The 24,599-nt window shown below is 43.7% G+C and overlaps 1 protein-coding gene across 1 annotated transcript; it reads right to left on the minus strand.

The window, feature by feature from the left end:
* Positions 1–352: 352 nt before the first annotated feature.
* Gcnt4 (glucosaminyl (N-acetyl) transferase 4) lies at positions 353–23,724 on the minus strand. The gene is made up of 2 exons (XM_076856082.2): positions 23,574–23,724; positions 353–2,384 (listed from the first exon to the last, which is right to left on the minus strand). The coding sequence occupies exon 2, from the start codon at positions 2,381–2,383 to the stop codon at positions 1,016–1,018; it is 1,368 nt and encodes a 455-aa protein (XP_076712197.1). The 5' UTR covers position 2,384; positions 23,574–23,724; the 3' UTR covers positions 353–1,015.
* Positions 23,725–24,599: the final 875 nt, after the last annotated feature.

Genomic DNA, 24,599 nt, shown 5'->3' on the forward strand with positions numbered 1-24,599 from the left:
ATGTTAATGTTTTCAAGAAAAATGTAGTGATTTGAGAGTTCCATTAAACAAAATTGTACAAATTCCATTGGAAGCATTCCATTGTAAAGGAGCTTACCTATCATGATAACCTAGGAAGTGGAAGATGTAGGTTTAAGGTCCTGGTGTGTGACACTTTGAACCGTTAATCAGTTCTTATTTTTTCATCAGTAAATGTGTTTGGAGAAACAGTTGAACTGGAAAGGAAGTCATTCACGACGTCATTGTGAAACATGGTTGAATAATCCTTTTTTTCTTTTCCTCTTCAGGCACCACCTGACCCAGTTCCCCTACCTCCCACCCACCCTCTTCCCTGGCATTCATACTCTAAAAATGTCACACCAACAGAGTCCCCTCAGCCCTGAATTAGACGCATGAGGCACCAAAAGGTAAATTATGCTTTGGCAAGCAAGCAATCAGACGGTTCTTTGAGTGTCTCTGAGGTAGTGGAATCTCTCCTCCTAATATTCGAATGGTTAAGAAACATTTAGGGATCTGAACTAAGAGACAAACAGATGCTGGTCACTGTGCTTATACACTCTCCTGAAATGGGTGGTTTATGTGATTGTCACATACTCCAGCAGCTTCTTCAGTGGAATCCTTGTTATGGGAGAACATGAAGATACTGAGGTTGCCGTGAGATGAGAGTAAGCCATTGCTTCCTGAGGGCATTGTGCAACTCATTACAACTTGGATTTAATTCCTTAATGTTTTCTAAAAAAATGTACCTGATGCAGAGTTGGGTGCTCAGTAAATATTTGATAACTGACTGAAAGCTTAAGCTCTCTGATTTAGCTCAGTGAGATTACAAGCAAAAACAAACATTAAAAAAAAATCAACTTCAACTCTTGTGATCAAAGTCTAGGTGGCTTTCCTTATAGTGCATGGAACTTTAGGTGACTTTCAAACTCTGATAAGATTAAGTTCCAATGTCGTTGGGCTTGGCATGGTATATAACTCCATATTAACTCCAATAACTCCTCTTATCTTGGTTTTACTATGATGATATGATCGTGGGCTTTTTATCCATAAATAACTTTTCCGAAGACAAAGTCATCCATTCCCTTTGTTGTTCTTCAAGCTTCTCTGCCAAGCATTTAATCAAGACAGGGTCCACCTTAGAATCAAACTTATTTGCAAACCAATGTCCATCTTTTATAAGCCACCTTAATTCTGCAGCTCCATAAATACACACACTTCGAAGGTGGGAGCCAGTACAACTGGGATAGAAAAACCCTTCATAATAATTCCACTTAACAAGGCGGGTCTTGCTCTGCAGGTCAGACACATCCTGGGCTGATCTGGAAATTTCCCCAGGTATCCCTGGTACCCGAATTAAGGTAGCCCAAAAGTGCTCATCAGGAGAATAGGTATCTTTAGACCAGGCAAAAAAGTCTTTAATGAGGGAATTGTTGAAAATATATTTAACAAATGCTTGACTTAAAACAAAATAGGCACTGCCAACAAATATCTCAATGTTATGAGGGGGTGCTTCCTTGGAGATGTTCGTCCTTATTGGTAGCTTCACATATTCATAAGGCACCTGTTGGAGCTCATGGTGATACATGAATCTTCCCATTTTACTGTTAGGGGGTTTCACTGTCTCTAACATATTGGCTCCATTGAGTTTCTTCAACTCTGACACTAATTCGAAATTTGACTTCAGGGGAAAATCTTGCCCACACAAGTTGATGACATATTTCCATTGAACCGAAGACTTGAGAAGGTCTGATAAGCAGTTTAAGTCGGCTTGGAGTCTGGAAATGTGGGCATATTCCACAGCCTCTAATTTGGAAGCGATGAAAATATTGGAGAAGCACTTAGCTAAATTGTTCATGGCTACTTTGAAGGTGTTAGTTGACTTAAGGTCATAATGGATGCAGTAAATATTGTGCTGATTGTATATAGCATGGATAAGCCTTTCAACCATAATTGCATCTTTGTGGACAACCAAAGAATAAGCTATTGGGAAGCCCTTCTCCTCCTTTGAAACTAGCTTCTGATGGTACCTTCTCAGAGTCTGATAGATGTCACAGTCGCTGGTCAATGCCACAACATCATCATCCTCCAAGTCGATGATGTCTTGCCTTCTTATTTCCAGACTCTTGCCAATTTCCAAAGGCTCCTGTTCATAGATACCTGAACAGTTGACTTCATACCTGATTTCATCCTTAACATGGGTGTATCTGTTCCTTACAAAAGGTGAAGTACTTAAGGAGTACTCAACTAAGTAAATGCCTCTTTGAGGGAAGAGGAGTCTTCTCACATTTAGAAGCTTTAATAAGGAGAACAGCCATAGGGTTAAAAACAGGATGAAAACTTTCTGCTGTACGGTGTATTTAAAACAACATTTGAATATCTTCATTCTGTAAGAGGAAAAAGGAACAGTAGATATTAATTAATATTAAGAATTAAGAGAATTCAGTTTATTCAAGATTTATTGGGTGCTGTTATGGTTTGGATGTGAGGTGTCCCCCAAAAGCTCCTGTGTGAGACAATGCAAGAAGTTTCAGAGAGAAATGATTGGATTATGAGAGCCTTAACCCAATCAATGGCTTAAACCCCTGAAGGAGTTAACTGAGTGATAACTGAAGACAGGTAGGATATAGCTGGAGGATGTGTATCATGGGGGCGTGCCTCTGGGATATATATTTGTGTCTGGCAAGTGGAGTCACTCCTCTTTGCTTCCTGATTATCATGTGAGCATCTTCCTTCCACCACACTCTTCCACCATGATGTTCTGCCTCACTTCAAACTCCTAGGAATGAAGCCTGCTATCTATGGACTGAGACCTCTGAAACCATGAGCCCCTAAATAAACCTTTTTCCTCCTCTACAATTGTTCTGGTCAGGTCTTTCAGTCACAGCAGCGAAAAAGCTGACTAAAACAGGTAGCTACCACATGCCTGGCAGAATGCTGGACCCAAAGATAATAAAACAAGATTCTTGCCCTTAAAAGAATACAGAACTCAGGAAATGGAAACGTGTACAGTGGTGGTATTTTTCTGAAATTCTATGTGAACTATACCTAATTTGAGAGATGTTGGTTACCAAAGAGATTGGAAGATAAACTCCTTAGCCTTCTGGGGGATTGGTTTCAGGACCTTATGGCTATCAAAATCCTCAAGTCCTGGTAGGAAAAGGCACCACATTTGCATATAACAGATCCATAATCTCCTGTCTACTTTTTCCCCTTAATTTTTTAAATTATCTCTAGATTGCTTATAACACCTCTCACAATCCCTGTGCATCACTGCATTCATGTAAATCAGCCATAGCACTGAGTGGACCACAAATTCAAGTTTTGCTTTATAAAACTTTCTAGAGTTTTCTTTTCCAAATATTTTTGACTCGGGTTTGGCTGAATATGAGGGAACCACAAATGTGGAGAGCCAACTGCACTATGTGCTTTATATATTCTGCATTTCTGCTTATCATATTTGTGGAGGAATTGCTCCTCTTTGGACAGGGGTCTAGAGAACCGGATGTATGAAGAGGTCCTCAGAGATGCAAACAATTCACATGAGGCCAAAAGGAACATTTATCTTAGTTCAACTTTCAGATGGATTAGACCTCCAAAAATAAAGAGGGCATCTCAGGACAGGACTGCCTGCCCGGGAGAGGGAAGGTGGCAGGGAACTCTGCAAAGGGGTTGGGAGGTGCTGTCAGGATCCTGTCCCAATCGGCTCTGTCAACTCTGAGCTTTCCCAGGCAGGGGACTACAGTGAATTTCCAAGAGGGGGAGGGTACAGGGACAGCCAACGCTCCTGGCTTTCTGAACTACTTTCACAAAGACCTCGCTAAGGGAAAATCTTGTCAGCCTTTGGGTCAGACTTTGAAATTCTTTAAAGGAGCTGTCCTCCAATGCTACCCTGTCCCGAGTCAAAATAAAACCTCTTTGTCTGCTTACCATGGCTAGAAAGTCCTTTAAGATAAAAGCATTCCTTCCCCAAGTAAGAAGTAAAAACATGGAGGTACAATGCCCTTTAGTATGAAAGAGTTTCTGTCAAATCTTGAAGAGGTACTTGGCCTCTTCCAAGGTGGGCAAGAAATCATCATGGGTATGAGAGGCACTAACTAACCAATCAAGAGGACCCGCATAGCAGGAGGTAAGAGGAAGAAACAAAGGTCCCCAACCTCAGCTTGGCTCCCCCACCCCCAAGGGCTTCTGCATAACACCTCAGTCCCTCCCAGTGAGCTCTTCAGGAAAGAGCAGGAAGCAGCATGGCCTCGGGGTCTCCAGCTGCTAGGGTAGAGGTGGGTACGACTGATACCTGCCCATCAGCAGCCCCACTCCCTTTCCGGCCACCTGTCACAGGAACTCCAGAGGCCTCCAGAGTAGAAGCGTAGGAGCTCCTGATGCCTGACCTAGGTCTGACCAGAGTGGGTGGGGCCAAGGCTGACCTCAAGCTGGCCACAGGTTTCCTAGGAGACCAGGTTAGCAGGGCCACCTTCTGCAAACACCTTGGGACTGGCTCTTTTCCTCTTAAGGGCAGGAAGCAGGCAAGTGTTTTGTTGGCAAGGAATACTCTTAGAGTTACATTGCAAATAACTTCCCGTGGAGAAGGGATATTTCCCCTCCCACCTCTCCAGGCGGACAAGGAAGAGTGACCTGCGGAGTTTCTCACCACATAGGTACAAGTTCCTAGTGACAATGAAATAAGGTTTCTTGGCAAGGCTTAATGGCTACAGCTCAGGTGGAAGAAGTTCCATAACAATTCAATAAAAAACACTACTCACTAAGTTCCCGACAGGAATGTTACATGAAGCATTTCCTCAAACCAGCTTCTCCCCAGCTCTCCCAGGCACTATTGGAGCCTCTAAGGAAGCAGCAGGAAAACAGATCTACCGCAGTTAAGTGCACTAAGTGTGAGTCACTGCATCCGGGGCCAAATGGCTGTAGTCATCTGCAGCTTTCCAAAAAACTCTTAAGCTGGCCACTTTAAAGCCCAGGCTGTAAAGGAGTAGGAGGCTTCCTCTCCAAGAGGAGAAAGAATGATGAATCAAGAACGGTGGAAGGAGACTGAGGAGAGAAGTTCTGAGCGTGACTCCGTTTAGGAACCAAGAATTGCACACAATGACTCAGGCAGGTCAGGACCCTGGGAGAGAGAGAAGAAGGTAGCTGGGCTTCAGGATGCCACAGACCTGGGCTTGAGTGCCTGGAGGAGCACTTGGTAGTTAAATCTTTGATTGAACTAGTTAACCTCTCTGAGGGTTCATTTTGCGTCCCACAGTGAGAATTAGACTAATTCCCAGCCACCGGAGGACTGAGGCTCAGTGCTCCCAAGAGGCCCTTCCCTTCCCGCAAGCCCAGCTTGCCTGTCTCCAGTCTTGGGGCTTTTCCAATATAGTACACAGGACCTGCTGAACTTATGTTTTAAAGAAAAGAATTCACGAGACAATTTTATGCAATGTTGAAAAATGACTGTCTTTCACTCTTTGGATCAAAGTAAGAGGTGATAAAGGAAGGACAAAGCTGCTCAGAGCAGAGACCTTGCTCAGGTGCCAAGCAAAAGAGGAGGCCCACACTATCCCACCATGACACGTCCTGGTCAAGGGGCAGGGGCTTAGCTTGCTCTTGGAAGCCCTGCAATTCAGCTCAGGGACGGCCTACCTAGCACCTGGACCTCAGACATATCCCCTCAGCCTCTGCACATCTGTCCCCACAGGTAAAACAACTGTGACAGTTCAAGGAGGGAATGCCTGCAAAGCGCTCAAGCACAGCTCCAGACCATGACTGCCTGGTAAATGTGTCCTTGTCCTCCCGCCAGCTCACTCTCCAGACTGCCCTGCTACTCCTACTCATTGATGGCAAATACATCCCCGAAAATCCGGTCCAGACCCGTAGCTTATCATCCCCACAGCCCTCACATTTTTTTTTCCCTGTATTGGGGATTGAACTCAGGGGGCACTCAACCACTGAGCCACATCCCCAGTCCAATTTTTTATTTTATTTAGAGACAGGGTCTCATCGAGTTGTTTAGCACCTTGCTGTTGCTGAGGCTGGCTTTGAACTTGTGATCCTCCTGTCTCAGCCTCCTGAGCCACTGGGATTATAGGCATGTGCCACTGTGCCCAGAGATACCCTCACACTTTTTTCTTTGCTGTGCTGGGGATGGAACCCAGAGCCTCATGCATGTAAGGCAAGAGATCTCCCACCAAGCCCAGCCCTAGCCCCAGCCCTGTTGCTATCTGTCAGTCTACCTCCTATTTTCCCCAAAAGTCTCAACATAAATTTAATATTTTAGTAGTAATGCTTGACTACCTCCATCCCAGCTTCCATACTAATTTAATATCATTATTGATGTAGAATCACCCAAGAAACAGTGCTTACTTGGGGCATTGCCTAATACTTTCTATGTAATAACTCAATCCCTTCAACAGGTCAGTGAGGCAGGTACTTCCGAATTCCCTCTGTTTGGAGAAAGGAAACTGGGGCACATGAAGCAATTACAAACTGCCTAAGGTGATAGATGTGGAAGGTGCTTTAGTTGAAAACCCAACGCAGAGAGTCTTGTTCCAGAGATGCACTCTTACCCTTCCATGCAGCACCTTCTCTTAGAATATAAAGAAAAAAAATCCTCCATATTTCCCACAACAATTTAGCCCTTGACTAATTTTTTCCTATGTCTTATCAAACCGTGCTAAAGTATAAGCAGAAATGAGCTTCACACCATGTTGGAGGTCCTGAGACCTTCCACCTGGTTTAAGAAATGATTGACATAGAGGATAAGAGGAAAGCCTGAGTCACATCTGCTCCTGCAGTCAGAGGCTGGGGACACAGAGCTAAGGAAGAGATCAGTCAATCCTCAGTCATCGGGATCAGTTAAAGGAAAAGCAAGCAAGTTCATCCTGAGGGATTCTGCCACCAGCGACACTCGTCTCATTTCCTGTCACAAGGGAGTTACTGAGTTATTTCTTCTTGAAGTAATCTGTGACACAATTTGGGCTGTCTGAGTATTACTAATTGTTTTAGGAAATGTTCTGGGAGAAATTTCTCTCCAGGAGAATATTCCCTATTGGACCACTTCATCTTCTTCAACTTTGTTTTATTATATGTCACTTTTAAAAAACAGGGTATGAAGAGCTTATTGACTTAGAAACGTCAGAATTTTGTTTCTTTCTTAAAGTCTTACAAAGAAGAATGTCACTTAAGGACAGTGATATAAAGTGCACTAAAAACAAAAACCCAAAGTACCCATAACCCTGATCTGGATGAACAAGCGAAGATCCTTCTACTGCAGTTACTTGATTTCAGCGAGGTCACTGATTCTGCCCTTGATGACTTGCTCATTGCCAAACCTGAAGATGTTTTGGACCAAGACTGGTAGGTGGAAGGATGACTCAGTCCAGACGCACTTCCTCAACACCCCCACAGCATCCCAAGAGTTGTGCAAAGAAGTAGACAGACAAGTTTCTCGATGACCTTACACACATATTGTTCTGGAGGGAAGATTTCAAAGGCAAATAATTATCACACCAACAGTAGGTAAACAGCAACTACCTTAAACACAACAGTGGTGTGACCAGGTCAATAATACAATAGGGGGGAGGGGGGCTGGGTTATGGCTCAGAGGTAAAGCTCTTGCCTAGCATGCAAGAGGCACTGGGTTCAATCCTCAGTGCCACATAAAAATACAATAAAGCTATTGTGTACACCTATAACTAAAAAATAAATATTAAAAAGAAAACCACAATACGAATGGAGCCAAGCAACCCTCAAATAATAAGGCTACAATTTCTACAAGAGAAAAAGGTTTGCTATTTTCTATTTATAAAAGTAAACGCTTCCATTAAAAAAAAAAATCAAGAAGTCAGAAAAGTCTGCAGAAGAAAATAAAGCTCAGCAGTGACCCGTTGTCTGGCACCGACCCTGTGGAGAACACTATTTCCAGGCTGCTTGTAATAAAAACACCCCTTTCCCCTTTTGGTTTGCTTTTCAATGACAGTCTTCCTATATAGGCACTGCCCTGTTCCTTTTATTTCACACTCTACTGTGAATGAGCCCTACCCTAAACTGGGTCTGTGAATTATTAGAGAGTACGCAATGTCTAAAAGAGGCAACATACTTTTCAATGGGGGAAAAACAATTAAATAATAGAATTCACTTTTCTAAGTCTTCACCACTAACGCTTAATTAACAAACCCACAATTCCTGGAGAAGTCTAGAAGTAAAAATCTTAAAACTAAAAATCTTAAAACTAAAAAAAGGAGTTTTAAGGCAATTTCCCCCTTCAAAAGTGCCTACCCATTATTTAACCCCATTTCATTCCTGGGATGCTGGGAACATATGGCCCCCTTACATGTGTGTCTTAGTCTACTCTTACTATTAGAACAAAAGACCTTAGATTGGGTAATTTATAAACAATAGTAATTAATTTCTCACAGTGCAGGAGGCTGAGAAGTCCAAGATCAAGTTTCAGATTCGTGTCTGATGAAGGCTCACTCTCTGCCTCCAAGATGGCACCTTGTTGCTATGCCCTTACATGGTGGAAGGCAGAAGGGAAAAATGATAGCAGGGTGAACTGCTCCTTCATACCTCTTCTATAAGGTTACTAATTCCATTCATACTGGCTCCACCCTTCATGCTTAATCATCTCCTAAGGGCCCCACTTCTTAGTATCATCACATGGGCAATTAAGTTTCAACATATGAATTTTAGATCATAGCAGTATGTCTAACTGCTCTCCACCAAGCAGAAGAAGGAAGGATCCCTAACCCCTCCTATCCAGGCCCCTTATGGTGGCATTCGGTCCAGCCTACTTCCCTGCTCCCCTCCAACAAGACCACTCTGACCAAAGCCAACAGAAGTCGTTGTATTGCTGGTGTGGGGACACTTACCTGTCCTTTCTCAATGGTTGTGCTGAGTGTTAGTATTATTTACACTGACTGACTTATTCTTTTCCTTAGGTAGATACTATCATTTCCCTCATTTTTTTCAGATTGAGAAACAGAGTCACAGAAATACATAACTTACCTTAGGTCATATAGCTAGGGGTCAAGATTTTTAACTCTGATCCAACTTCAGAGCCTTCACTATTAAGTGCAGCTTGAGACCACCTCTTCAAGGCCTTGGCAGTAGTAGAACCTTCTTGGTTCTACATCCAAAATGTACTTCAGATCTCCTCACTTCTTTTTACTCTGTGGGAACCACCCTAATCCAAACCAGCATCAACCCTTGCCTGGGTATAAAACAATCTCCCAACTGGCTTCCCTCATTTTCCATTCTCTGTACTGTAGCCAAAAGGATTTTTAAAATTCATAGGTTAAAACAACCCCTCTCCCTAGACCCACTTCCTATGCATAAAACACTTTACTGGGATTTCACTTCATGTAGAATAAAATTGGAAATCCTTTCCATGACCATGAAGCCCAGCAGCTCCCATGCTTGCTTTTCTCCCCAGTTCATCTTATTCTACTCTTTTTCTTTCTTAAGCTCTTGGTAACACCAGTCCTATAAGAGTTCCTAGGACATCAGCCTCTTCCTTGCCTCAGGATCTTTGCACTTGCTGTTCCCAAGTCTAGACCAGTTCCCCCTGGACCTTGTCCTGCCTGGACCTTCAAGTGTCAGGAGAAATGTCTTCTTTAGGTCCTCTCTGATGATCACTCTGCCCAAATCACTCTCCTATCTATCACACTCCTGGTTTTCCTCTAAGCACTTGACATACTTTTACTTCTTTATTATCCATTGCCACGCAGGCACGTAAGTTCCTTGAAGGGCTTGCTCACTTCTCCAACCTCAGTATCTATTCTGGCACAGGGTTAGTTCCTCAATGGAACAAATGAAGACCTGAATTCTAGTCCAGGCTCTGCCATCCAAAACTCCTCAAGTGACCCCAGCAAACTATTAATCTTGGGCAAGTCTTTAATTCCCATGTGTGAAATGGGAAAATGGCTTTTCAATCTAATAGTGCTATTACAGGGGTCCTATGATAGAGTGCATGTGAAGAACTTAGGAAAAAAAGACAATTTTGGTCCACAAATTTGTCTACTAAGTAGGTATGAAAACCTCCGTGAGAGGAAAGTTTTCTCGGAAAAACTAAAAAGGAGTCAACATGTTGTTCATTTTATTTTTCGAAAGCATTTATTATTCCTCTATGCTGACCTTCTAATTATTATTTTTCACTATTTGACAACATTCTTTTTTGTCAAAGGTTTTTACTGAAGTTTCAAAATTGTTCATTGGATTTTCAGAATGATGTAGATACACCTGTCTTGGATTTTGAGAGTCACGAAGATAGTTTTCTAGTTAACCATTGAGTTGTGTTTTTTTCCCCCAGTATGTTCAATATTTTTTGGAAGACTTATAACCAAAGAATTTTAAATGACAACCCATTCTATACAGAGCTTAAAGAGCGTTTGTAACACTGCATTGCGGAAGCTATGAGCTTCTCCCCAAGTTCAACATCTTTTGCGGGGAATCCTACAGATGTGGCAAAACTGTAATGGCTCATTGTGGATCCCTGTTTGCTGTCATCTTAATGACCCTATAACCAGCAAAGCAGTAGCAAGGATTTTGCAACAATGCAAATATATAAAACATACTTCCCCTCAGGGCTTTTGCAGTCTTCCATTGCCAAAAATCAGAGGTCCTGTAAAACTTTCCCAGCTTGGTGAACTAGGCTGGCTCTCATCCAAGGGGCTGCTGTCTGAAGTCCCTGTACAACATGCCTCATTTGATAGCTTTCTGTTTAGAAAGTTTGCTTCGGTTTGCAAGAACCAAGACCATGATCATGACCTTCCTTGGATAAAGGACTACTTCATCTGCAAGACTGTGAAACAGAGGCTTTGATGAGAATAGTGGTTCTGAAAGTCACTGTTACCTGCCTCTTTAGATTATAATGCTTCCCGCTTGTAACTTCACTGGAGCCTCTCATGTTGGAGGAGAGTCACAGGGTATAGGTTTACATGGATATGAGCAACCCACATCAGGACGTGTTGACCAGCTGCTGGTCCCACATGGTTGTAAGAAATCTAGGCTGCAAAAGCCTAGCAAGAAAGTGCCAAGTTTAATTGCCTTTTTATAGTCACACTGGTTAGAAGAGAACGACTTGATTCTGGGCTCTATCTCATCTGTCCACAGGGCAAACATCAAAAGCTGTTAGTGTATCTTAGCTGGCAAAGTCACATGGACAGCTAAGAACCCTGTAACCAGCAAAGCAGTAGTAAGGATTTGGCAGCAATTCCAATACACAAAACGTACTTTTAGCCGGAAGTCTAAAATGAGATAATGAAACCAATGAAACGTTTTTACTTTGTAATAATTTGTGACCTTCATTGTGAAGCAAAACATTGAATTTTTCTCTAAAGAGATTTTTTTTAAATAAGAAGGGTAGATTTCAAAAATACCTATGCTTTCAGATTTTAGCTTGATGAAAAGAGCTTACATTCAATGTTTACCCATTTTTAGGCATAAAGGGTTATCAAAAAGGAAATAATTTATTTATTAGATCTTTGCTTCTCAAGCTTTATGAAACAGAGGTTTCATTCCTTCTAGGGTTTCCTTCTCTACCCTTCTCATTTCAGTCAGTTTGGGCACAACATAAAACCAAAATACATGTTATGTTTTGTGTTCTAAATTTAAATTGTGGGTTGAGAATATTTCGGCTTCTTCTCCAATAAAGGAGAAAAACTGAATTAAAAAATACATCTGTTTTTTAAAATGTATGTTTATTGTATTAGACATAAAGTAACTTTCCCTACCCAGAGTCTATGGGCATGATCCCCCCCCCCCCCCCGCCCCGAAAGCATTTTTTTTTTTTAATATTTTATTTACATTTTAGTTTTCGGCAGACACAACATCGTTGTTTGTATGTGGTGCTGAGGATCGAACCCGGGCCGCACGCATGCCAGGCGAGCACGCTACCGCTTGAGCCACATCCCCAGCCCCCCGAAAGCATTTATATGGCCAACTCTGTATTTTGCACTGGCCAAAATTAATTCCTCAAAGGCTCTGCAGTCAGCTGAAAAGGCACGGGTACCTGGTTTCTACCCGTGCCTTCAGAGTAATATATCTCATGTCCTCAAATAACTACATTCAGAGGCAGCAGAGGAATAAATGAACGTGAATCAACAGTATCAAGGTCAGGAATGGCTTGAGGCCAGGCCAAGCTGCTGGTGAATGGATTAGACACACTCCATTTCCCATCAGCTTGTTTGTGTTTGGGTTCTGCCAATATGGCGGAGACTTCACTATGCAGCTGGAGACTTCAATGCGCTTCCACACTTAACAAAAAAGCCTCAAGATCAGTGACTCTGGGTTTGGCTTTCTCATTCAGCCGAAGGTCTGTGCTTCTTGGTTTAAAACGTGTATACTGCCCTCAGAACCGTGTGTGCATATAGACACAATAAAATTAAGACCCAGGAATTCAAAATTAACTGAAAGGGGTAGAAGAAGTAAAAATCTGCAGTTGCTTGGGAATACTCTGCTAAAATAGGAATTTCAAAAGCCGTGATTTTTGTCTTACCGAAAGTCCAATCTAGAAATGCCTGCAGGAAGCTCTCTCTGCATCTGGCACCTCCTCCAAGGATGCATTCCAGCAGTGGTTCCCATCTTGACAACGGGGTCTCAATAGGCAGGGGATTAGAATAAACAAGCACAGTGACTGCTTAGCTTACTAAGCAGCCAGCGTACATACCAGCTATACAGAAAGCAGAAGGAACACCAGACCTCAGATTTTCTAATGGATGATACCATTAAAACAGTGCGAGCCAGTGCCAGAACAGACTAGTGAAATAGAGTTAAGAAATAGATCTGCAGGTATGACTCTGGTGGACCACCAGTGACCTTCCAACATCTGTCCTCCCCTTTCTCTTTACAAACAGAACTACATTGTTGGTGGCAGAATCATGTCTCTGTGAAAGGTTTCTTCTTCAACTTCCACTGTAGAGGAGCTATCAGTGAAATATCATGTGGGATATCTGAGATAGTTTTTATTAAAAGGAGCTTGATTTTCAGGTGGGAAGCATGCTATTTTTGTCCCCTCCTCCCCCTCTTTCATTTTTCTGGTAGAACTCTAACATGATGGTGAGACGTGTAGCCATCTTGGAACCAGGAGGTTCAGACCAAAAGACTGTTGGAGATCTTAGTCTCCAAATCCTCAAGCCACTGAATAGGCAGCAGCAAACACCCACTCTGAATTCTTGCTACATGAGAAAAATGAACACTTCTATGTTTAGGCAACTTGCACTTTGAAAGATGGTCCCAGGGAAAGGGTAATGCTTAACCACATTCACACACCCAAGAGCAAAATTAAATTTAAACCAGATTAAAGTATCTACTTGTACAACAGAATAATCCTGTATATAGCCAAGTGCAAAAATATGCCTCAAATATGCTGAACTTCTCATCCATTTATATTTGGAGGCAGATGGAAGCTTTAGGTAAACATCTGAAGGAAGGCAGTCTGCAAGATTTACCAAATTAACTCTGATGTTGGCAAGGACTGCAGTCTGCTCACCACGCTCAGTTAAGCCCCTTCAGGGTATGGCAAACCTCCTCTGTGTAAAGTTTCTGGTCCCAGGTCACATCATCTCCAAAGGTCACCTTGCAGGTGGAGTGTCTTCTAGAGAGCTTCTTATGTAAGAGAGACTTTAGGGCTAGTTTTGCTTTTTTTTTCCTCCCAAGTTGTCAGTAACATATAGCTATCCAAGACATCTGGAGTAGTTCTGAGCCATTTCCTGAATGTTCCCTTGCACCCCTTCTTCCTGACCCCATGCCTCTTCTCACCACCACACACTCACCTGCCTCTGTGTTACCCTCCTGCTCAGCCTTTGCATACATTAATAAGTCTGCCATTAACAAGATGCCATGGATCCAGTTAGTCTCTGTCTGTGACAGCAACCAGGGCACCAACTCACGTGGTTACTGGGATGACTAAACAAGCTAATGAGCTGGGTACATTCTGGCAGAAAAACCAGACTAGCACAGAGCTGCATGATGGTCAGGATCAAAGGCATTGGAACCAGCTGGGTATCACCGACTAGGCGCTGTTCCGCAAACCAGCACAGGCTTCACGCTCAACATGCCTCGCCCACTCCTGTACCCAGAGACCATCTCCGAGAGGCCACAGCCATGGAGTTCCATCAGGCAGACTGGGGCTGAAGCCACATCAGAAACTTTCGTCCTTCTTGTGGTGGAGGGGGAGGAAATCAGATGGACACTCAACTTGTCTGCAGGCCTGAACTTTTTCAAAGTAGAAAGTTTTTTTTTTTTTTTTGAATATTTATTTTTTGGTTGTAGTTGGACATAATACCTTTATTTTATTCTTTTTTTGTGGTGCTGAGGATCAAACCCAGGGCCAACCATTGCAAGTGCTAGGTGAGCACTCTGCCGCTGAGCCACGATCCCAGCCCTTGTTTTTGTTTTTTAAGAGAGAATTATGGGGATAATGAGGAGTGGACAAGATTAAAACCTTTTGAAAGTCCCTCTCAGTACCAGGATTCAGGCAACATATTTTTGATGGCACAGTTCTAAGTCTAGAGTCATTGCCATCTTTGCTCTCTAATCTATATTTTCACTTCTTGGTTATAAAAATGACTTTTATTGTTCCAAACTTATGAATTAGTTGATCATAAAAGTATTCTTTTTTTTCTATTATGGTGGTAAAACATGTAACCAAATTTATCATTTGAACTTTTGCCTTTTTTTTGTGGTGCCAGGACGGAAGGAACCCAGGGCTTCACTCATTAGGCAAGAGCTCTACCACTGAGCTCCACCTTTTATTATTACTATTTTTTATAATTATTTCTTATTTTAAGACAGGGTTTCAATAGTTGCTTAGGCTTGCCCCAAACTTGAAATCTTTGTCTCAACTTCTTGAGTAGCTGATTTTATAAGTGTGCCTGGCTCCGCTTTAGTCATTTTTAAAGAAATAATTATTAATGCATATTAATTGTACAGATTAATGGGGTTCAGTGTAATATTTCCATACATGCATGGAGAATGTATCGAGTATTTTAACCATTTTTAAGTGTTAAGGACCCTGTGGTATTAAGCACAAATGTTCCACAACCATAAGCACCAATCATCCACAGATTTTCATCTTTTCCAGTGAACTTCTGTACCTGTCCAACATTGGCTCATGCCTCTCTAGCCCTTGGCAGCCACCATTCCATTTTCTGCCTGCATGGATTAAACCATCCTAGGAATTCATTTACTAGGAGTCACATGGTATTTGTCCAATGTTTGACTGGTTTATTACACTAAATATAGGAGTCTTCAAGGCTCGTTTGTGTTGTAGCTATGCCAAAATTTCCCTCCCTTTTTAAGACTGAATAATATTCCATTGTATGTATAAACCACATTTTGGGCATCCATTTCTGCCAGTGGACACCTGTATCGCTTTCACCTTTTGGCTATTGTGAATAATGCTGCTATGAAGGTGGATGTGCAAATATCTGTTCAAATCTCTGCCTTCACTTCTTTGGAGTAATATATCCCCCACCTTCCCAGTGCTGTGGATCAAACCCAGGGCCTCCCACATCAGGTAACTGCTGTATCACTGAGCTATATCCCAGCCCCTTTTATATTCTTATGAATCCTATTTCTTTCCCCCTTCTATTGGCTGTCCACCCATCCAGCAAATCTTTACCGTGGGCCAGGGAGGTACTGTGTTAGATTCAAGCGAGAATACAATTAGAAACTCCTGCCTCGAGGAATACGGAGAAATAACAGTGAGGTCTTAGGTGATCTGATAACACAACCCAAAGAAATCCCAGTTGTTCTGTTATGTTTGAATTTGTTCATATAGAGACAGTTCTCCAAAAGCACAAGCCACTAGCTGTTCTTGGAAAATGTCTCTTTTATTCCGTGTTCTTCTCGCCGGTACTGACTGGTACTGACTCCATGTTCCTCTCTCCTCGGGATCTCTTCTTCGTCCCACATTCTTCAGCTCCACAATCTCCCTACCCTTCTCTTAGTGCATTTTCAGTCTCATCTTTTTTTTTAGTATTTATTTTTTTAGTTTTAGGTGGACACAATATCTTTATTTTGTTTCTATGCGGTGCTGAGAATCGAACCCAGTGCCTCATGCATGCTAGGCGAGCGTGCTACCACTTGAGCCACATCCCCAGCCCCTCAGTCTTATCTTTTGATGATGATGCTACTGAGGGCTGCACAGAGCCAGCCATCCCCATGTTCTAAGATGGAACACGGGGGTGTCAATGCAAACACACAGATATCCAAATATGCTGCAGTGACACGGGAGGAGAAAGAAAAGGAACCTCAGTGAGCACAGGAGCTATGCTAGGTGTTGTTCTTCCTCGTCCCAGCAGAACTGCCCATCCTCAGTGGCTGTCTGCACCAGCTGCTCTGTCCTGGGCTGGCTGGGTCTTGTAGACAACCAGAGAAGAAATGGGCCAACAAGTCAAACCCTCCAGGGCTGAAGGTTCATTGGACAGGCCTGAGAACAACTCAGAAGCCCCTCCTCAAAGGGACAACTGTGTTTATTTCCCCCTAACTAGAGTAGGAAACAAAAGCTAAAAAACCAACAAGAGATGACAGGAGAGAATAAAAAGCAACCAAAGAGCATAAAGTACAGAGTAAAGGGGTTAAGACTATGCTGCCCTTAAATATGGCATTCTGACATAATGCTGTATTGATTTAAGGCCCCTGAAAAGCAGAGGGGCAAGATCATATGCTTTGTACTGTTTCTTTTTAAAGCAAGAGATGAAATTCCTGAACAAAATGAGCAAGTATCATTTCTATCAAGGAGGACAGAAAGTTGAGGCCCTTTCAGGAAAATGTGCACTACTGTTAAACTCACCTTACCTTGCTGGTCACTTCTCCACCCAGTCCACATTAAGCTGCAGCCTTGTCTCATTTTAATACTCTTTGTCCAATTCACAATGTAAGTATTCATCTGTCTCTGGATCTTCACTTCCTTATGAGGGTTCTGCTGTCATGTAACATTCATACATTTGTCTGCTTTTCTCTATTGGTTTTTCTTATGTCAACTTAATTCTCAGGTACACAAAATACCCTAAGAGGGTCAAATGGAAATTCTGTCTCCCTTACAAGGGAGATTCAAGTTTACAGAGAACTTTACTATCTACAGGCACTTTGGGGGGGGGGGGGTTGGTTTTGTTTATCACGGTAAGGGAGACCATGTCATCCAAGTAGGTTTGGTGTGTGTGGGGTGTAGCTCAGTGGTAGAGCATGTGCTTAACACGCTCAAGGACCAGCACAACAGCTCTCTCCCTCCCCCCAAAAAAGAGGCCTGGTAGTGTCTTGCAGAAGGAAAACAAGCTCAGATATGGGGAATCTGATGTTTGGCTTAAGGTGGGAATTTTAATGTGGTGGAAGCCCAGTGGAGTCTGAATAAGAACCATGATAAGGCAGTGCCCCCATGAAATTGTTCTGATTTTTGCCTTTTAAAACGTCTCTTATGTCATTATATTATGTCACTGTGTTCCTCTAAAGGCTATTTTTTTTTTTTGGTGGTGCTGGGGATTGAACCCAGGGCCTTGTGTGTGTGAAGTGAGCACTCTACCAACTGAGCTACATCTCTAGCTCCTTTGGGCAAAATTTTGTATCAGCAAAATTGTAAATTAAAAAAATAATCAGATAAACTTGAGTCTTTTGATTAAATCTAGACTTTAGCATCAAAGTCAAGTTCTAGAAGGTAAAACAAAGAAAGGCACAATTTTTGCTTCCTAGATTTCTGAATTCTTTTAAATCTGACTATAAATAAGCTGAAACTCACCTCTATGTCACCTACAAAACAAATCAAAAACAAAAATAAAACTCCAAGGGGCTGGGGTTGTGGCTCAGCGACACAGTGCTTGCCTAGCATGCGCGAGGCCCTGGGTTAGATCCTCAGCACCACATGAAAATAAATAAATAAAATAAAGGTATTGTGTCCAACTACAACTAAAAATTAAATATTTAAAAATAAATAAATAAATAAAATTCCAAACTGATGGTTTATACAGGGATAGTGAAGCCATCTCCAAGTTCACTTACAATATGCTCATGATGGCTGTGCTGTGACAGACACCAGGAATGAAGTTACAGAACAAGGGCCTAAAAAGGGAAACCATCTGAGGGAGTACTTTAGAACAACAGTAATTCAAATGTGAATGATGCCAGGACTGTGACTATTCTTTCTTTTTTTGGCACTGGGGATTGAACCCAGGGGTGCTTAACCACTGAGCCATATCCCCAGCCCCTTTTTAATATTTTATTTAGAGTCAGGGTCTCACTGAGTGCTTAGTGCCTTGCTAAGTTGTTGAGGCGGGCTTTGAACTCATGATCCTCCTGCCTCAGACTCCCAAGCTGCTAGGATTACAGGCGGGCACCGCCGCACCCAGTTATTATTCTTCCAGTGCTGTCCCCATACGACTGCAAAAGTGTCCATGGTTTTGAGCCTCATTAGCTATGAGGCGGCTACTAATAAAGACACTCACATCATCATTAATTCTTTGGCCAGGACCTCAGTGGCCAAGGGAGAAGAGGACATCAGTTTATATGGGAGTTGACAGAAATAGAACCCAAACAGATTGTGTCAGACTTGGATCTAGTAAGATGAAATTTAAGAGATAAACTCCTAGGTCCAGAAAATTAACTGCACGCCTACTAGATGGACAAATGTGGCTTCACAGGAGCATCTGTGGAGGATGGTTCAGTGTTTTGGCTGACTGTACATTTGGTATGAGTCACAGTTTGTTTGGTATGAGGCTGCCAAAGGAAGAAAAAGGCAGTGAAACAAAACCTCCATGGCCCTGGACAGCTTGGGGACTACAGAGCTGCAGAATGCTAAGGCTGAAAGGAAGGGATCTTAGAAAGCATCTCCCATCAGGTTAGACTTGGACCAAGGAAGGGAAGGGATCAGCCACCCTGCTGTTCTCTGCTCTGAGCAGATGCACTGAGCAATGGGTTTGAGTCTCCGTTCAACCATCTCCCAGATCAGCAAAGCATGGAAGTGAAGTGGCACAGCAAGAAGCTGGTGATCACAATACAGAAAAGTTAAGGTTACGGCTGAAAAAGTGAAAAAAACAGGCATGACTGCTGCTCCAAATAGCTAAAGAACTTATTAAAACACACATTGCTGGGCCCCATCTCCAGAGGTTCCATTCAGCAGATTTGAGTGGTCAGAACCTACATTTCTAATAAGTCCTCAGGTGCTACTTTGCAGCTAGCTGGCCCAGGGACCACACTTTAAGAACCATTGCTCTAAGTAAGAGAATTGTACTTTGTTTGTTTGGTTGTGGATATTCCGCATTCATGAGATTTTACTAAGATACAATGGCCCATTTCCCAATAAATCCAAATTAGGGAGAATTAATTGATTTTAAAGGCTCAAATACTTGTTCTAAACTTTCATACTGCTTAGCAGAAATTCAACCGTTACCTGCTGACCCTTAGTGTTTCTTATTAGTTTGGCTTCATAAAGCCTTCTTTTTCTGCTTCTGCTTCATTTTCTGGCATTTTTATATGAAAGTTTTCTCTGGTTATTTTTTATTTTTGTTGTATTTTTCTGTTTTGTTTGATAGATCAAGCTCCCCAACATGTTAAGATATACCTGCTTTTATCAAATGATATCTGGCTTCCCCTGTCTTCTAAAACAGTAAACACAGATCCAATACTTTTCCTAAAAGCACCGAGCCCACCATTCCCAGGAGGCTATTAAGAGTGAAACAGCTGCATTTGATTCCTGGTTAATTTTATTTTCTCTCTTATACTTGAAACTTCAGCCTTTGCTCCTACTGGGGAAATTTACCAGCATATGGGAATGCATATGTAAGATGACATGCAAAGCAATGCAAATTAATACCAAACACACATTTCTAGATTGCTTGGGTAGTCTGTAAGTGTTGCCACTGATGTCTGCTTTGCTCCACTGCACTCTGGCGAGCAGTGACTGGATCCTCCTATTATAGTTGATCTTGAACCAGATCCAGTACCTGGCACTTGTTGACACACTAGGTGAAAGGTGTCCCTGCCTGTGAGTCAGGCCAAATAGATCCTGGTCTTAACTTGCTACTCTTGACTTTTTTTTTTTTTTTTTTTTTTTGAGGGTCATCTGCTTCCATAAAATCCTTTGAGAAATGAGAGGAAATACATGAATATATTGATAAGTGCTAGGATTTCTGTCCCGAAGATATAGATAGATAGATGATGATATATAGATCATATATATATATGATCTATATATCATATGTATATGATATATAGATATATAATATATATATGATAGATAGATAGATGACAAGGATAGATAGATGACAGATGATGGGTAGATGATGGATAGATAAGTGACAGATGATAGATGACAGAAAGATATGCACATGCCTTTGAAGTCTACCACAAGTCTTATAAATGTAATAATTATTCTTAACTCTTGAACTTAAAAAAAAAAAAAAAAAACAAATTAGGTTTCAGAGCCAGGCACCATGGTGCACACCTGTAATCCCAGTGACTTGGGAGGTTGAGACAGAGAAATGACAAGTTCAAAGCCAGCCTCAGCAATGTAGCAAGGCCCTACACACCCCTAGGTTTAATCCTCAGTATCAAAAAAAAAAAAAACAAAAAAAACAAAAAAAAAAAAACAGGCTTCAGGAGAGTTTGTCAACTCCTGATAAAGAGCACTTGAAAAGTTGACTTGTATTCAGAATTTAATGGAAAATGTTCGTTATGATGAGACTATATCCTAAGTAAGAAATAGGAAAATAAAAACATTCAAAATCTACTGAATAATAATAATTAGAAAAAAATGCACTTCATGCATCTCAGGGCCAAATGTTTTAAGCAAATTGCTACTCTTGACTTTATGGTCTTGGCCAAGTTTCAAAATTCTCCAGGTCTGAAATTTTATGTCTAGAAATGACAGATATGACATCACAGAAATAACATCATCATAACGAAGCCAGCAGCACCAGGGCTTACTGAAACCTTGCTATGTGCCAGGCATGATGCACACATTGTGCATGGATGAGGCACCTATGCAATCTTTATCTGTCCACAAGGAGGTATACAGCATATACCTCTCAGGGGTCCTTACAAGTCTGACACTTCAGAGACCTGGAAGCTGAGACAGACAGGCCAAGGAAACTTATGCCAGGTTACAAAGCTATGGAGTGACAGGGCCAAGTCTGGCTCCAGGGGCCTTGCTCCTACCCATGCTGCAGCTCTGTTGTGTGAACACCATCTGTGTTTCCCTTAAACATTAAATCTGCATGATCTAGAAAGTAAAAATTCAAATTGCTCAAACATATTTCATATGTTGTAAGATACTGACAGTTTATGTTATGTGAGGTTGATATTAAAATATCATCCCAATCAAATTGCTTTTTACCTAATACTTCAAGGGGCAAGGGTTCCAGATAGTCTGTATGTTCAACTTCTTCCAACTTGCCCATTCACATTTAAATATGTGTAAGTTTCCTTCATCTTAAAAAAGCCATCCCTCTGTCTCACCTCTCTGGGAGCAGCTGCCAGTCCTCAGTCAGCATCCCTCTTGCCCACCCCAGGCTCCAAACTCCACTCCTGACACAGGTGACAACCAGTTTTGGAGAGTCAGCCAGGGCCCGCTCCATCCTGCCTCTTAAGAAGCATTGCTATTCAGGAACCTTGAAAAGCTGCTCAGACCCAACCAAACCACTGACTTTTCTCCTGGCACCTGCTCCTTCAACAGTGCCCCCTGCTTCCGAAAACAACAGCACCCAAGCTTAGAGGGAGTCTCCCCACACTCACACTTTCCATAAAATTGTTTCCAAGTCATTTCAGAGTTGGTCTTGAGTCTAGTCACTATGTCATCCCTGCCTCCACCTCACCCTTTCAGACCCTGACTCAGCCCTGTTTATTTAGGGGTTCCTCAAATACACTCCTCATGCAGCAGAGTTGGATTCTGAATTCACATCTCTTTAGAACACTTTCAGATGGGAAACTGTCCTAAGACTCCACCCACCATCCACCCCCACCCCTACCGGATGCCAGCCTGGTCTCTCCTGGCTTCATCCGGTTCTCTCACCACTCTCCCCTCAGCCATCCAGCACCAACTCTGACTTACTGTCCAATTATGTCATTCACCCCTATCTGCCTCCGTGCGGATGTGACTTTTAGCAAACCACTATATACCTTGCTTTCCAAAGAAAAGAGTAATAAACTTCTCTCTCAAGGGCACCCTCCTTGTAGTTTTCCTGAGTGAAAATTCGGTGCCACACAATCCCATTCTTTGGCTATTCCTTCTCTCCTAATACAAGTGAAAGATAATTCAACAACATCTTAATGGTCATTGTTCACACAGAATTGGATCCTTAGAAAGTGCAACATAGAACAGTTCTTAGCAATAATTCACTTTCAAAGATTTTTCTTCCTCAAGACACTATCAACCATAGCTGCCAAAATGAACTGTGTTTCTAGAATGTCAGGCTAAAAGATGGCTTAATAATAAGGGCATGTTTTATGCATGTAAGATCAAAAAGGGTGATTTCTATGTCTTCCAAATCACATGAGAGATCTAAACGAATTAATAGTATCCCCAACTCCCTTAATCTTCTGGTTTGTTGCTCTTTAATTCTAAAGATAAGAAAAAAGGGGTTGGGGGTGTGCTCCAGGGATAACATCACCCCTCCGTTTGCTCAGCAAAAGGATGTTTTCTAGTTTCCCACAGCATCTCCACTCCGGAAAGCTTAGTTCTTAACATTTACAAAACAATACCCACCCACTCGCACCGTTCGCCCGTTCGCCCACGTAAAGACGGTAAAGTCAACTCGGCTTAGATCATTGCAGGTTCCCAGCCGGCTGGGAAGGCACCGGCATTTAGAAGGGGGACGATCCCCGCCGGCTCTGCGGCAGGAAAACTTGACCTTAAAAAGCCAGAAGCTTGTCCTTGCGGAGGGCCCGGCCCGGGAAGCAGCTCTACTCCGCAAAGAACTCTTAAGAGAACCCCCTCCGCCCCAACCCCCTTGGCTCTAGAGGAGAAGCTGCAGGAGCAACTCCTTCACGCTCCTCGCGTATGGATGTCTCTCAGCAAGGGCCGAAACAGAGGGATCCTGGCTCACGGAAAATCGGGGTTTACAAGCGTGTTCTCACCCCTCGGGGCGAACCGGGAAAACGGTGCCCTCGCGCCCGCGGCTCGGCTCTGCGCGCTGCGGCCGCGGGCTGTCTCCTAGGACCTACTCCGCGCCCAGTCGCGTCCGCTGCCCTTTCCCAGCGCGGGCCTCAGGGAACTTTGCAGCGTCCTGCCGCGGGCTAGGGTGCCGCGCGGAGCCTTGGAGTTGCGGCTTCGTCTAAGTGTACACCGGGGTCGCCCGCTTGCCCCGCGACTCTGCGAGCCCGCCAGTTTCCTTTGGGGACCCTCTGGCTCCTGGCGCTAAGCCAAGTGGGGGCTCAGTCCGGGATCCCGAGGAGGCCCTCCCGGGAAGACGTCCCCACCCCCATCCCCGAGAAGGACTTGGAGCCCAAGTTTTCCCTCGGGGAAAGTGAAAGTCGCGAGGAGAGGGTCGAGGTGTCCCGGCCACCCAGCGGCTGAAACAGGGGCACGGCGCCTACCACCACGGGATACCCCCAACCCCGGGCGTTCCTCTCTTGCCTGCGTGGCCAAGTCGACTTACGCAAGGGACCCAGGGAGCCCCGAATGAGGGGCCCCGCAGCTGCGGAGGCCAACCCGGTGGGAGTCGGGGCGGCCCACTGGCGACCTCCGCCTTGGTCGCCACCTCGGCCACACGCCCTTGCCAGGCAGTTGCTTTCCCTCGGCCCGGGATGGGAGAACGCGGAGCGGTCCCCGTGACGTGTGGAGAAAGGAGGAGCGCCGCCGCTGCGCTCCCGCAGAGGGAGTTCCCCGCCCTGCACTCCGGGGTCCCTGCGCCGCGCCGCGCCGCGCCACGCCACGCTTGGGACAGAAGTTCCGCTGCGCGCTCCGCTCCGGCAGGCGCTCGCCGCACCCGGGCCGAGCCACCCGGCTCTCTGCCGCTGCCCTAGCGTCATCCAGGTTTGGTTCCTTCCCTGCATTAAGCAGACAAGAAATCCGAGATCAGGAAAGCTAAGCGACTTGCCCAAAGTCGCTCAGAGGGCGGTGACAAAGCAGACTCACATCTGCGACTCTTGGCTCCCCCGCGAACGCCAGGCTCCGGGAGGCTCCGGGCACTGCAGGAATCGTCCAGCCGCGGCAGTAGGCGCGTTGTTCTCATGGGTAAGACTAGGCAGCCTGGCAGAGTATTATCGGCAGCGTGGGAAGGTGGAGCCTTTTGCTCAATAAATAAGCTACAAAGTTGTTTTTCAATCAGTGCCTACATGCCCAATAGACTTCCTCTATCCTCAAGCGGGGTTGAGGGTGGCGAGTCCTCAGGGCGCGATATCCGCCCCCACTCCCGCTCACTAAATAATTGCATTAAAGAAGGCGCACCCCTACTAAACCAATTGGCAGGATCTGTCTCAGGGGTCCTTCATAGCGGGTTTTTGCAAGTATGCTAACTGTAAAGTTAAGTTAAGCGCTAGCTGTGTTTGCTGTTCCTGCGCTTAAGGAATCTCTCGCAGCAAGCTAGACCATCCCAGTTGGCTTATTTCTTTCTCCATCATTTGTTATTGACTGAAAGCCGGCAGTATACTGGCTTGTTGGTAAGGAGCCAGACAGAACCTAG

Source organism: Callospermophilus lateralis, chromosome 5 (genome assembly GCF_048772815.1).
Source record: "Callospermophilus lateralis isolate mCalLat2 chromosome 5, mCalLat2.hap1, whole genome shotgun sequence".
In the NCBI taxonomy this organism is placed as follows: Eukaryota; Metazoa; Chordata; class Mammalia; order Rodentia; family Sciuridae; genus Callospermophilus; species Callospermophilus lateralis.